This window comes from Lepisma saccharinum, chromosome 17 (assembly GCF_977018435.1).
Source record: "Lepisma saccharinum chromosome 17, izLepSacc3.1, whole genome shotgun sequence".
NCBI lineage: Eukaryota > Metazoa > Arthropoda > Insecta > Zygentoma > Lepismatidae > Lepisma > Lepisma saccharinum.
The window spans coordinates 19,990,794-20,006,375 of NC_139245.1; the positions used below are offsets into that span (position 1 = coordinate 19,990,794).

Genomic DNA, 15,582 nt, shown 5'->3' on the forward strand with positions numbered 1-15,582 from the left:
TGCATACCTATTGACAATATTGCCGATGAAGGTGTAAGGGAAGAAAGTATTGTACAGTTCTAATATGTGCTTGTTTCTAAAATGTCTCCAAATTTAGCATTGTCATTCAAGTTCATAAATTTTCACATTGCCATTAGTTACCAATATGACAGTATTTATTAGATTCATCCACTGTTTCAACCTTACCCACAAGTCATCAGTCCAAAATGCCACATAATATTTTAATTTGTACTTTGGATTTCTGATGGGGTGTGTATTGCGAAGATTGAAATGTTGGATGCAACAAAGTTTAACCTATTAAGTTGAATAAATAATTTCATTATGTAATATTTGTGAATTGTATTAGAATAATTTGTTATTTTGGGAAATCGAAGTATATATTTTGTGTATATTTATTGTCCAGAATATTCCAACAGTTGTGCATCTTACAGGACCTTAGATGTAAATGTTCAATGCTGGAAGAATCCGTTGAACATTTCAGAAACTATATTAATAGCCTGAAAAGTGACCTTTGTAATCTTGCAAAGCTGGCACGTCATGCAAAGTCTACCTCTGACTGGAAATCGGATGGAGTAGTCTTTCAAAATTTCAACTATGATGATATCTTTCAAAACCATGCCTTTTTTAAAATGTAAGTATAGCAGAGGTAATAGCATACTTAGTGATTAAGCAATTTTTGACTGTTGTCTAAAACAATGTGTGAGCAAATATAGTCAAGTAGTTCAACCCAATTTTCTACTGAAATTTTCCTTTATTCACCATTTTTATTATAATATCTGATTTTCTGAACATAATGTACAGCAATCTTTGCAGATTCTCAATGTGTGTGTGATTTGTTTATTTATTTCCATCTACGTTTCAATGCAATTCATATGTTTTATTAGCCATTGAGAAATACAGTGTTGTGAAATATCAGACACATAAATACTTAATCTCTGCAATGTGGATTCTCTATATTTTGAGTCATTTTTATATTAGGTTTATCATAATAGCCAAGATAAGAAATGAATTGATGAAAGGGAACACACACAATGAAACCACCATGACTTACACAAGATTGGAACCTAGAACCCCTTGCTTGGCTAGCCACTACAAATACAATATTGGAATTAATACTTTTATCAAGGAAATTCTCTTATATTCAGTATTGTGTTATCCAGTTCTCTTTGCTTCTGCTCTCTATATACACATACACACACACACACAAATTAAACATAATCTACATGATTTGCTGAACAAGATAATTTTTTTTGTAACAATTAGGATATCTAAATATTCAACTGAAATCAATCTAATGTTCCAAGTCCAGATTATATTATATTATTATATATTATTATTATTATTATATATATTATATTATATTTCTGCTATGGACAAAATAATTTTTTAATGTCAATGTGGAAATGTTCCATTTAGTGCAAATGTGAGAAATGAGCATAAATGTTTGTCCAATCTATTTAAATGGCAGTACAAAAGTAATCTAGTTTGTATTTGGGCCAATAATTCAATATATGTGTATGGCTATTCGTTTTTATTTGATATAATCTGTGACACACAGAACCAAGACAATGAAAGCACCAATTAATAAGTATTTTATTATTACCATTATCAGTGTTGTTTATCCAAATATTGTGTTTTGTGTGTGTTTGTTTTTCAAAACGAGATGTGCCATTTTTGTTAACCATATTTCTATCAGTATAGTAGTATTACAATTTTGAAATTAAACTAGAGAAAAGCTCAATTGTTACACTACAACTTATTACTATACAAAGAGAAGAAATGAGAGGATAGAAGATGCTATTGGTGCTACAAATAATATTACATGTCAGATTATATAATAAGCTAATAGAACAAAGACGACTCAGAATTTTTTTAAAAAGTATTTTTGCTCCTGTTTTTTGCAGGCACTCAAGTAACGAATGTCTTCCAGCTTCTGAAATAAAAGTGCAGCATGAATCTGACGAAAGAGGTACACATGTGAATAACCTAGGGATAAGAGAAGCACTTCCACCTTTTGAACTGAGGTCTATTGACTCATATCATTCAGCCCTTGAATTAAGAGCATCGAGGGAAAGGAGTGACCTAACATTGATATGCCAAGATTTAAGAAGTTCTTTTCAAGAAGATATGGTTATTAAAGATAGGTATGGTTGGAGGAAATGTGTGAACTCAATATGTACTATAAATCTGAGGTTTTGCTGTTAGTAGGAGGGCTCTTGTGTAGCCAAATAGCTAGAGCTCTCACCTCTGGTGTGACTTGTCCAAGATTTTATTTCTGGTGGGAGTCCCAAAAGTTCAGTATTGACCCAGCATTATGAGGACAGTTGGGAAGCGGCTGTGGTCTCAAATGCCAGAAAACGGGTGATTGGACTTTCTGTTAACTATGCATCACCCAGTGGAAATCCACTTGGCAGGCCCTGCCCCTCAAATTCCTGTTGTGCCATGGATATTGGATTAAAAATTATGGCTTCTCAGAGTTTGGAGTCCAATTAAAAATAACCAACAGTTATTTTCCTGTAGTTTACGGTTATTACAAGCATAAGAAAACAGTTTTTCATTGTGACATTTCAGAACACACACTCCCTTCATCAGACATTTATTTTCATTTTGACTAAAGATACAGTTATAACAATGGTTAGCAACTTTTTAAACAAAAAGAATCCGTTATATAATGGATGTTGTCAATGAAAAATTGCTAACCATTGTTATAACTGTATCTTTAGTCAAAATGAAAATAAATGTCTGATGAAGGGAGCGTGTGTTCTCCTGAAATGTCACAATGAAAAACTGTTTTCTTATGCTTGTAATAACTGTAAATTACAGGAAAATAATTATACAATGCAAGCAATGTGTACATACAAGAAAAACTATTAACCAACAGACTTACATAAAAATGAGTTGAAAATTTATTTTTTTCAATTGTCACCACAGAGATGTCTGTTAAACTGTGGAAACTGCAGGCTGTGACTGTGAGCGGTGTCACCACATTCAACACACATTTTACTCTGTTGAATAAAAATCGGTTTTGCAATGTAGATTTAAAAACAGCTGCAAGGAGCTTCAAAACAAGACCAAGATCGTATTTGTAGAACTAAACAATACTAAGAAAAGGAGTTGTTTCAGAAAATTGATAAGAACCTCTTTTTGGTCTATTTAAAAAATCTGAAAATTAAGAATTGCATTTAAAACCTTTTTACCAGTATTGTTTTTAAATTTAATCGCAATCGGAACACAAGTTTTTTATTTATAGAATTTCAAAGAGAGAGGTCGTTTGGAAAACACAAAAAAACCAGCACTTTGCTTGTTCTCATGACAATGAAAAATCAAAGGCATACTCGAATAAAAATTTGTTGCGGTAGCTTAACACATAATTGAATAACTAAATTTTGATGTAATTTGGTTTACATAGGTCTACTGGTTAATATGGAGTCCAAACTCGAGTATTCATAATTTTTAATCCAATAATAGTTACTGCTAGTATAGTTTACAGTAGTCTGATGTACTTGACACTAACTTAACAATATATATGATTGGTTTAGTTCTGAATTATGATTCTCTGTGGCTAAATCATTGGAATTATCCACTTATCTTAACCCATTGTAAGTACGTAAATGCCAATGGCATAGTACCAGAGTTCCACTTTGGTGGCCAAGTGGCCAATCATGATCTCTCCACCATAGGTTCTAAGTTCAAGTCCTGGCCTGACCATTTTCATCATCAGTATTAGCTTAAAAGGCAGAAATGTGCTGTAAAACCAACTACTACTACCTGAGCTACCAAGGTAACCATAGCATTGAGCTGCAATTTTCATGAGATTTAAATAAGTTATAATAGAGCCTTTATATACCATAACTATTCCACATAGCTTGTTAGTTGTGCATTTATTGCATGGTATGATGTCTGTGAGTTTTACTTTTCTAATGTCCTCTAAGAGCTTCCGTCTCATATATATATATATATACATGGATAAAAGCAAGGAGGGCCAAAAGGGTTCTACTGTCCCGGTGAGTGTTTCCTTTTCCCTTCTTTGATTTATATATATATATATTAGCCCTTATATATATATATATTCCTTAGCCCTTTTGGCCCTCCTTGCTTTTATCCAATATATATATATATATATATATATATAATAAGCAGAAGCATCATTGATATTGTAGTGGAAAGGGCTACAGAGACTAAAACCAAAAATGAAGGTATTTGGAGAGTCACAGTAGGAATATACTGATATTTAAATTGATTATGATAGTCAATTTCTCAGTTTCAAAGTTTTGATCACAGAAATGAAAACCTGAAAAGTTTTGGCAGGTTTAATGCAGTATAGTTTTGTACTTGAAGTGAGATGTAATAAATGTGTTTTTTGTAATAATTTCAAATCTCATAACTTCATTCCTTTTAAGTAGGGAAGGGATTTTAAGGTGCAAAATTATGGTCGGGGAAAGGGAAAAAAGGTTCTGAAAATGTTTTCAAAAACATGCAAAAAAATGTGCTGATAAACTGCGTTTATTCAATGCTCTCTTTTTCTGTGCCTTCTGTATATAATGCATGCGGATCGTATAAAGAACTGTGGTTCTGCTGAATATGTTTTGTTTTCTCTCCTAGGTTTTGCTACATTATCTTAGGAACTATTGGGATTGGAATTATTACATTATACCATTTTATAGCTCTTGTTTTGCTCTACAAAATGAGACTATCTGATTTTATGTAGTTGCTCACGAAGAGTGAAAATCATTTACTATTCTGTCTAATATTTTAACAAAACATGAAAGAAAAGGAAGAAAAAAGGTGCTAAAGCATCAAAGAGGGGGTAAAAATGGGATAAATGTGCTAATCTCATGAAAAGATGCAATAAAGTTCATTTTACTTGATTTCATGTACTAAAATACATCTCTCAATGAACAGCTACAGCCAAATCTTTTTTGGAAAGGTGCGGCACCTTAAAATCCGTTCTCTACTCATAAGTATGTGAAAAATGCTTCAATACAATTGTAACGTATATAAGGATATTTCTAATTTAAAAACAGGATTTCTTTTTCTTTTACCATAATGGAAAGAGCTTTGTACTAATGTTAAATATTCATATGTATCAGAATTGGCTAGATTTCAATTTTGAAATCAGTTAGTACATTGTTATTAGCAAATTTCCTATTCTGTGACATCACTGATTTTCACTATAATGACTAATCAATCCCCTTCCCCAGCTTGAAAATTTTTAATGAATTTTAAATTGATTATCAATCATTTTGTGTTTTCGTGTCTTAAACTTAAAATAGTGAGCATAGAGTTTTGATGAAAAAAAAATTACATTCATTGTATTTTATTACAGAGTTTGGATGAATAAACAAACATTTTTTTACCTTCGATGTATTTTAACATGGTATTGTATCTTTCAAAACAATCAACAAGATGTTGTCAAGGTCAGGAACATTCCTATTACCACAAACAGGACAGTCCTCATTTTCCAGGACAATGAAATCAAAGCAATAATGGAAAAATAACCAAAAAATATGTATTTACGGATCTGGTGCCGATATCCAATGCTATCAATTTGTGAATTTAGTTTCACTTAGTACTGATATAGAGTGATGAATATCCTGGATGTTGAATGAGGTTGGACTTGAGAGTGGACCTGTAAAATGCCAATGTTGAACCAGGTCTTACTTACAAATGAAAAGGGTTAATCTTTATTAATAGTTCATAGGATTTTTTCCCCTTTCATTTTAAAGGGCTATTGCTGATTTGGAAGCTCAAGTAACAGACTTAAACCTCCAACTGGATACAAAGGAGTCAAAATTGAATGAATTGTGGTTGCAAGTGAACGATCTCAAGGACAGCTTGAAAACCAAGGATGAGGTATGTATATTGTTTACTGTAAATTGTTCTACTTTCAACATTTGGAAATTAAACCATAATATTTGAAATACATGTTTGTGCTAGAGGATACAAAAAAAATATTGCTCATTGCAGCAAATAAAACATTATCTAGAAGTGTTTCATCAGGATGGAAATTCCTGAGATGGGAAACGCTCATAATTCCACAGGGTTTCTAAAATTCTCGTTCAGTATTACACTATAACTTCTCCCTGATGTAATTGTGTTCAGGGTATCCAGCATAAAATTGCCCGTTATTACAACTGTCTATTAATCAGACGCAAAGTAGGTTTATAGTGTACCATCACTATAAATGGAACCCATGACCTTTGATTACAAATTTACAACATTAGACACTAGCCTCTTTGATTATTGAGAATTTCCAGACTGTTAAAACTGTAGATTATGGAGATCTAAATGAGAATTGTGTTGGAAAAATAATGCTATTGTGTATTGCAGTCTATCATTCCTCTTGTTGCCCTTCTTCTCAATCTTCTCCTTGGTTTGAGATCCTCCTCTTCATCTTCGTGGGTGATCTTTTTCCCTTTGCGCTCTTCCTTCTTCAATTCCCTCATCTTGTCTTAACAACCTAATTCGCCACTTCATGTCCATTATCAGTTAAATTTGTTTCATCAAAAAAAAAAGACATTATACTTAACTAAGGAATGCTTCATTACTTAAATTTTCCTGATTAAGTACATGTACCAAGTCAGATCTTGCATTTGGAAGGAAAACTATGATTTATATGTGCATTAAACAAGACTGCTCCTTTTCTTTTTTTTTTATGACCATAAGGTGAATTAAAATGGAGGAATTGTGAAATCAAGTCAAGTGTTATTTATTAAAGATAGAGAATCAATAAATTGAAAGATAAAGGATCAATAAAATAATCGGCAAAGTTACCACTAAATCACTATCTTTTCCATCCTTGTTAAATAGTACATATTTTGTCATTTTCTCCCCAGGAATTTCAAAACTATATAGACTCGATGAAGAAGGAAAATGCAAGGCTAAAGGAAGAAATCGAAACGTTAAATGTTAAACTTAAAGAGAGAAGTTGTGAAGTAAATACATTACGCCATAACTTGACGAATGCAGAAAAGGTAAGTGCTGTCAATTTTTATATGGTGTATGGCATGCTACTCTTTTTTTCGTCCATGACACTTGCTGTTTGTGCTTGTGAACTGCAGTCTAATACAAATAAATTAGATAGTTGTCTGAGCAAAATGCTTTTGAGAGGATTTTTTTTTTTTTAATGCTTGTAGGTCCTCTTGTCAATAGCAGCTTCTGCCTATTCGCACGTTGATGCAACCCATACATCATCGCAAATTGAGGGATTTTTTTTTATGAAAGGGAAATTTTGATGGTATATTGTCCCGAGCATAACAGGGGAAGAAAAAAAGGAGAGGGGGAGGGCAACTGATACCAAAATGGGTGTTTTAAGCATACCTTTGCTTCATGCATCTTGGTCAAAATAAACAGCCTCTGTGGTGCAGTAGCCGAATTATCAATCTGCGGGGAGGGAGCGTTCATCAAATAGTTAGCTGTTTTGCATTGTGTGGCTGTTACTCTTTACAAAATTATTTAACGCTGTCAAAAGGTCGTTCCTGTTTCAGTGCGAAGTGTTTGATTTCATGATGAATAGGGAAACTTTACATAGCGAAAGCAGACTTAACGTTATTGAATTTTTGGAGGGAAGTTAGCTACAAAGCCTGTAGCAACTGCAGTAATATATGGATATGGCGGAAGACAAGGAAAATTCTGAAGTACGATTACGAAGCAGGGCAGTGTGAACTTAGTGAGTACTATTATTTGCTTTAGCATTTATTATTCTCTTGATTTCGCTTGATTTGATCAGTCTGTCATTAGAAATAAACAACAGCTACATAGATTACAACTGATTACCTCCATGTGGTAGTTGGATCGGCTTCTTTGGTGTACACCAATGTTATTATTCTCCTTGTTCATTAATACCAGCAGATCTGGGGAGAAAGTTTTACGAAATATTTTGCAAATCGACAATAGTATTGATATTGTAGATCTGTATTTCTATGTTTTGAGTGATTTTGCCAGGTTTTTGAATGCTGAATTACATACTGCAAAATAACATCGCTCTTCTCGTGATTGGCTGCATAATTTCCGAAATATTTGAAATTTGAAATAAAATTTGCATTAAAAAAAATCATGAAATCGTATAACTCTGTCATAGCCCCATTTTCAGTGAAAGGTGACCAAAACGTGGGTTGCCAATATATTAACCTTCATTATGTATGCAAAAATGGGTGTGAGTATTTCACAGCGCTGGTATAACACTTCTGGACGATAGACTGACGTGCACACCAATAGAGCCAGACCACGAGCCGCCACTGCCTCTTGTGCATTTTGTTCATTCACTCTTTGACGCCCAGGATGTTTTTCTGATATTTGCAGTCTTGCCTGGCATGCTTTCAGTGGCAAATTGGAAATTCCGTACTGTTCTTAAATACAATTTAACGTCTTGGAAACTATGGATGGTACAGTTACTAATCATACCTTGTTTAGTTCAGGCTATGAGTCTATGGCAATCCCTCACTTAAGCAACACAGCAACTTGGGGATTGAAAATGGTAACTCCATATTGTTTCATGTATGTGTTACTTTCATTGCAAGAATTTCACACATGCTGCTGATGCTTTTGAGGATTTTTTTTTTACAAATTAAAACAATATGCTTCATATATACCCTAAACTAACCAGACAAAGACATTTAATAAAATATATATATCCCAGAAACTAATAACAATGTAGTAACAAGTCATACCTTTAAGGTCATACAAACCAACTGTGCTTTATCATGTAGAAGAAGAAGAAAATTTTTTTTAAAAAGATTAATAAGATTAATGTTAAAAAACCCATTTATTTTGTGTATGTGAAATCGGAAATTGGAAAAAATGCTATGAAATTCGTAACGCAGAAACACAAAATTTTGCGTGCACAAAATAAATGTATTTGTTAACTTTAAATCTTGGACCCAGATACCGTATCATCAGTGAATGAAGGCAGTGAGCCTTCGAAATTATTCGAAAAAACTATGAGATTTGTAACGTGGAAACATGAAATTTCACATACACAATATTAAAACTGCATTTACCACATCCATCATCACAAATACGTTTATTTTACGTATTTATGATTTTTTTAAAACAAAATTTCAACTTTGGCAGTCCCTCATGGAGGAAATGCCTGCAGTATGCCACCGATGCAGCACAATACAAAGAAGCAAACAAGAAATGTTGGCATTCATTTGCACGTACAGAAACCAAGTTTGGAGTGTTCTACACCCTCCAGAAGAAACATTCTGAACAACTGTCCCCTTTTCGTTCGTAACCTCAAAGAACTAGAGTGTACCTGTACTTGCATTCCTTTGTTAACAGGCTGACAAAACAACACTGCTAACTTCCTCTCAGCCTGGTTCCCATTATTCATTCGCTCCCACATGCAGTGGTTGTGAAAACATGCTACATTCTTGAATGCTCCATTGCAATGCCCAAGAAATTATTCCCTTCCCATTCCATTAGCACTCATCTTTGAAAAGGAAACTGTATTTGCATGTAGAAACAGATTGCTTTACCTTTGCAAAACTCAGGTTTAGGCTACAGAATTTAAGAATAGGAGTGATGTTCTGAAAATGCATGGAAAAAACACACGCACGGAGAAAAGTACACATTTAGTACAGGACTCTCAACCCCCCCGAATGTACCCATAACCAAATTACTATTCACTAATTACTAATGATGTCCCGCACCGTGGCCATGTGATCTAAGATATCATGCTTTGGGTTGGTTCCAGCTACGGGATGCATGCAGGTTCGAGTCTCCTTGGGGAAGCGTAACAACTCTTTCTCCCGAGATTTTGGCCTGACCATGTGACTGTGGCCATCCACCATCAGTAGGAAATTGGGAAGCAATGAATGAGTGGCGTAACCCAGTCATTGAAACATACAATGACTGGTGGTTCGTCATGCTGACCACACGTCACCCTGAAACTGGTTGGATGATCTCGCACCTCGGCAAGTGGAAGTGAGACCGGCAGTCTGCCATGTTGGCCCTGGCCCTCATGGGCTGTTGTGCCACGAGTTATTTATTATAATTACTAATGATACACTTCAAGGTTCATATAGCAATAAGGGCCTGCGACTCTGCGTCACAGCAAGTTACAAAAGTCACATTCCACACGATGACACTGACAAAGCGGTAATCTGAATACATTGATTGCAGCAAATCACAAATTCTGTGGTAGAATGATTTCTGAAATAAAGAACGAAAAATAAATGCACTGATTTTAACACCCCAAAATATAATAGGTAGATATTATTATTTATGATTTGAAGTAGGGTTACACTTAAGCTTACAGTTTATCTTACACTGATTATATCTTACTATAATAACAGCTGCCCGACCCTGTGGTCGAGTGGTTAGCACATCTTGCTGCGACGCCAAGGGTCCCGGGTTCGAATCCCGGTCGGGCTTGGTTGTTTGTGAATGTCCATTCATCAATTTCATCACTCATCCCCATCTTCGCAAATTAGCCAAGAGGCACAAAATGCGAAGTAAAATAAACTAAATCAATCAATCAATCAATATAATAACAGCTTTTTTTCCTATGGTAAGTTTGTTCATTTTGATTTGATTTATACCACCTCAGTGGCCGAGTATGTTCAGTTCTCAAACTTGCCTCCTAAAGTTCTGGAATTAAATCTTAGTCAAGCCATAGGTATTTAATTGTGTTTTTTTTCAGTTGTGACCCAGGTAGGGGTCTTCCTTTACGGGTGACTATCAATTTCAATTAACCATTATTCATTCTCATTTCAATAGTGCAAAATATGAAAAAGTACATAACATGAAAGCGAATGTCTTTATTATTTTCAAACTATGCAGAAAACTCTGTCCACTGTTTTTCTGAGGGATTACACATTTAGGAGGAACACCACATTCCATGGAACCTCGATTTTATGTTTTTCATGGGACGAATCTGAAAAAAAAAAGAAAAAAGAAAGGAACTTAATGTGGGATAATGTTAAATCGAGGAAAAATTTTGAACACTTTGCTAGGTTTTGACCAACAAGATTGAATGTATAATGCGGGAACATGTGAAATCCGGGAACATTAATTCAGGATTCCACTGTGTATGGAAAAAGTTTTTTTACGTAATTATTTTCAATCTATTGAAGTTTCATTTGGTTATTTTCTCCGAGTTAATGGCAAATGGAGAATATGGCAACAAGGTAGAAAGTAGAAAATATACAGCCTAAATCTACTAGAAGCATATAAAAAAAATATCAGTGTTCTTTTGTGAAATGATAATTATTCCATGTAGATAGATGATGTGTTTGAAAATATTTGCTTGATAATTTCTGCTACTATTATTGTACTATGCGACTGAAGTAAGTTATTAAATCGTGGTCACTGGGAAGTGTTGATAGCAACAACAGCCTTTTGTGAATGCTGGCAGTGCAACCTAGAAATTGATAACCAAATTATGTCTTTTTATAAATTACGCCGATTTATATTTTCATGTGAGAAGTGAATGTTAACTGTGATTGTTGTGCAAATTTAAATATGCTATTTATCTATTTATATTTGTCACAGTTCCAAAAAAGAGGTCATTCTGACAGAACAGCACAAATTTTACGTAGCCTAAATGTGTGTGTAGCGTAGAGCTTCAATATGCTTTTCAGCTGTAGAGTATTCATTTGTATCTGAAACTGTGTCTGCTACTGCTATTAGTATTATAATCTGCTTATTTTTTCTGTATGAACAGCTTATAATTTATATTTTTTTTTCTTTCTAATTATCATGTTCTTGCCTGTATATCCAAGCTAAGCTTGCTGTATTTGTAGTATGAGTTCAAGAGTATTTTAGCGCATATGTAAGAATGCATTGTAATGTGTAGTTCTGCTTGTTTAATTTTTGTTGTGCTTGTTTTCTCGTAGTCAGCTCGAGAGATTAGGGATGTGTTGACAACAGAAGTGGCAAATAAGCATGACCAAATACTTGCCTTGAAGAGAGATGTGCAAGCATTAGAGGAAAACCTAAAACAAGCTAGTACTCAGACCCATTTCAAGGACGAAATAATAAAAGAAATGAGGAAAGATCTTAAGTTGCTAAGGAGTAGGGTATGTTTGAAGTACTGTTTCTCGCTAACGTATTACTAACCCATTTGACAGTATCGAGCACATGTTCTCTTCATAGAATATGGTACAGATACTGTTTAGTTCTTTTTTTTAAGGATTGACTAACCGAAATAACAAATATGAAATTCCAGGATTTGAAACAATTTGTTTGTGCATATTGTTTGTATTGTCAGCTTGTGCTTTTTGAGTGAACATTTCCTTTCATTGGTTATGTGAAATTCACTCTTAAAATAAATTTTCAGTGCCTTGATTTTACATTTTTCAGGGTGCCAAGGTGAAAAACTTAAAAGGCAGGAAAATTTACAATCCAGGAAATCTTTATAACATTTTGCTGTATTGCAACCATGATGATTTAATGTATAATGTGAAAAAATGTAAAATCTACAACGAGAATTTTCATTCTGAGCCGATAGCATCTTGAACCTACAGGGCATACATAAAAGAATGGTACTGTTTGAAAAGTTAATAAAAAATGTAATTGTCATCTTACACGGGCACAAGATACACCGTCAGCGACAGTAACTGTCAAAGTTTCTTATGTGTTAATTACAGTCTGTGCACCCTGGGTAACACCACACAGTAATCCACTCATCCCAAACTCGTAGCATGTCCTCTGTAATGGCCTGCAGTGCATGTGTTATCCTATCATGAAATCATGGATGGACATGGGCAATGGTGATACATAAATGCTGCCTTTAACAATCCCCCAAAGAATGAAACCATATGGTGTAAGATCCAGCAAACGGGATGGCCAAGGAAGAAAGTTGTTGTCTCCATTTACAACATGTTCGATCCAGCACTGTGGAAGAACGCCATTGAGAAGCACTCGTACTTTCCTGTGAAAATGAAGGGAAAGAGGGGGCTCCATCCAGGTGTAGAATGTAATCCTTATAATTAGTATTTCGTCGTTGTGCCCTTGTTCTAGTCACTGACTTTTATGAAGACTTCACTGAAATGCATCATACACTCAATGTAAAAAGGTAGAACATTCGCCCCGCCACTCCCCTTTATGCCGAATTATTTACTCCATTTATTTTGGTCAGACAAAATTTGCGGAACAATATAATACAGACATATTTAAGCAATATATGTTTACTTCAGATACACGAGGTCGGCCAGGACTCTTGCCTTTATACAAGCTTCCAGTTTCCACAAACTGTCGGTACCAGCTGGTTATGTTATTCTAATGTGGTGGTGTGTCTTTTTTAAACCATGCACTTTACTCATGCTGAACTGTAATCAGAGACCTGAACACCTCAAAATGGAGCACACAGAAAGCCTTCTCTGCGGTTGCAGACGTTATCTTGGAAATGTGTCCCCTCAGCCTCACAGTAAGGATGAGAAGCGAATTTCTGGTAGCTCATGAAAAACTTGGGACAATTGCCGATGCTGACTGTGTATGTTGTACTTGTGTAAGGTGAGAAATAAATTCTACTTTTGAAACTGCACCATTCTTTTGTATATGTCCTGTATATCAGCAATGCTATTTTGTTCAGAATGCTTATAAATATTTGAATATAAGAATTCAATTTCAAATATTGCCAGAATTTGAGTACCTGTTCACTGTCTGTCTTATCAGTTCTGGAAACACATTACAAACAAAATCATCACAGGGTGCAACAAGTTTAAGCATTTACGTAAATTTGCACCCATTCTGCATTCACTGTTTTCGAGTCATAAGTTCCAAGGCCCTGCATTGATGTACTGAAATGAATGTTCAAGTTTCATATGGTAAAGTTCCTTTTACTTAAGATAAGTGTTGAGGTTAGAGTGTAAGGTCATATGTTATCTGCAATCAGGACAGCTTTGTTACTCATGTAACTGTTGATGGACAGTGTATCATTATTTTCTGCTAATTCAGATTTCTGTGCCTCAGGAGTTGCACTGAATTCTTGCATCCCAGCCTTATTTTTGAAACCTTACTTCTTGCTATGATTGTCATTTCTACCTTACTGAAATATGTTCTACTGTAATGTACATTTTGTCTCAGTTTAGTTGAGTGTTTAGGCATTGGTATGAGCTTTGTTAATCTGGCAGGACATAAGGATGTGTGCTTGGTAAAAATACCCACAAGAGAAATTGCTTCTTGTGTGAATTTTAATTGTTTTGAAGCATTAAATAATAGTATCTTCATTGATTAATCTAATTTTATTAAGTTTGAACATTTTTATTTCATTATGCAAAGATTAAGTTCAGAAAAGATGAGAAAGAAAAGACAGTAAGAAGAGTGTTTCTATAACATGAGGACGTGCGCTGTGTAAAAATTACCCAGATGAAAAATTACTTCTTAAGTCCGAATTTTAATTGTTTTAAAGCATGTAATTAGTAAAAGCTTCATTGATTAATAGGGTGGGCTCCGATACTCGCTGGAAGTGATCAAAAAATATGTTTCAAAATTGGCTGGGTAATTTTTACCTTAACTTGAAACTTTGGGTTCCATTTTCGACCCACCTAAATACACACAAGATTATCTATGATATAGAAATTGTGAGAAAATTATAGATTGTTTGATATTTGATTTGAATACTATTATGAATTAGCAAGACAACAGGTTTAAATTCTGATCAAGCCAGTTTCAGTCATTCATTTCAAGGTCACTGCATGCCTTACGTTTTCTATGAAAGTAGAAGTCAATGCAGATCATAGAAAGGATGAACATGCTTAGCTTGCTGATAAACGTGACCCTTGTTTTGAGACTCAATATGGTTTGTTCTTGCAGATTGCTGTTTACGAAAACACGGCAGACAAGTGGAAAGACGGACAAGGTGAAATACAGTGTTTGTGTGAGTGTTCAGGACAGTGCATGGGTCAGTGTTTAGTGCATCGTAATCATAATTTGTTAATAAAACAACCTAATAAGGAAGTGGACGATAACTTATACAGTGTGAGTGACTCTAAAGGAAATTCTTCTGCAACGAATAGTGAAAACCAGGTTTCCGAAGTTTGTACCTGTGATCAGGTAGGATGAATTTTTTTTTTTTTGCCTGTGCATGCTTCTTAATTATTCTTGCCCTTTGGAACACTGTGTTGTTAGTCTATGTGGTGGAATTGAAGCACTAATAGTCTGAATAAAAAAGTGTACTTTCTCATTAACAAAAAAGTGTGCAACTATAAATAGCAAATCATTTCTTGGATTATTTGAATTACTGCATGTATGCATGTAAGGTGGTGGTGCCTTCTCTGTAGTATTTGTGCAGTGTTCTATGTTATTATTTACTATTTAGTAGTGTGTAGGTGGTTATTATTATTTTTTTTTTGTTAACCCTTATTATGGTGTCTATATGTGCATGTGCTTTGTGTTATAGTGAATCACAAGTGCCATATTATTGTAAAATAGAGTTATCCGTAAAGGGGGGGCACACATTTTTCATATAGAGTGAAATTGTGAAAAAGTGTGGTTATCTCCTTTATCATATTTGCACATTTATTTGTTTTTGTCACAAGCAGTGATGTTTCGCAAATATCATTCTTGTGCACCTCATGAGATCTGATAGAGTTAGAAGAAGAATCCAGCGCTATGGATTGCATATTATGTTGAATC

General features: G+C 34.4%; 1 protein-coding gene across 7 annotated transcripts in view; it reads left to right on the plus strand.

Annotated features, from left to right (window-relative positions):
- Nucleotides 1-15,582, plus strand: part of LOC146001564 (uncharacterized) — a 155,315-nt gene that overhangs the window by 44,912 nt on the left and 94,821 nt on the right. For 5 of the 7 annotated variants that reach the window (XM_083139041.1, XM_083139043.1, XM_083139044.1 and 2 more), the window contains exons 3-8: nucleotides 432-631; nucleotides 1,905-2,144; nucleotides 5,727-5,853; nucleotides 6,837-6,974; nucleotides 11,841-12,023; nucleotides 14,761-15,000. In XM_083139041.1, the coding sequence (XP_082995167.1) occupies nucleotides 432-631; nucleotides 1,905-2,144; nucleotides 5,727-5,853; nucleotides 6,837-6,974; nucleotides 11,841-12,023; nucleotides 14,761-15,000 (1,128 nt within the window). The remainder of the gene's footprint in view (nucleotides 1-431; nucleotides 632-1,904; nucleotides 2,145-5,726; nucleotides 5,854-6,836; nucleotides 6,975-11,840; nucleotides 12,024-14,760; nucleotides 15,001-15,582) is intronic. The other 2 variants (XM_083139042.1, XM_083139046.1) reach the window with 2 other exon arrangements.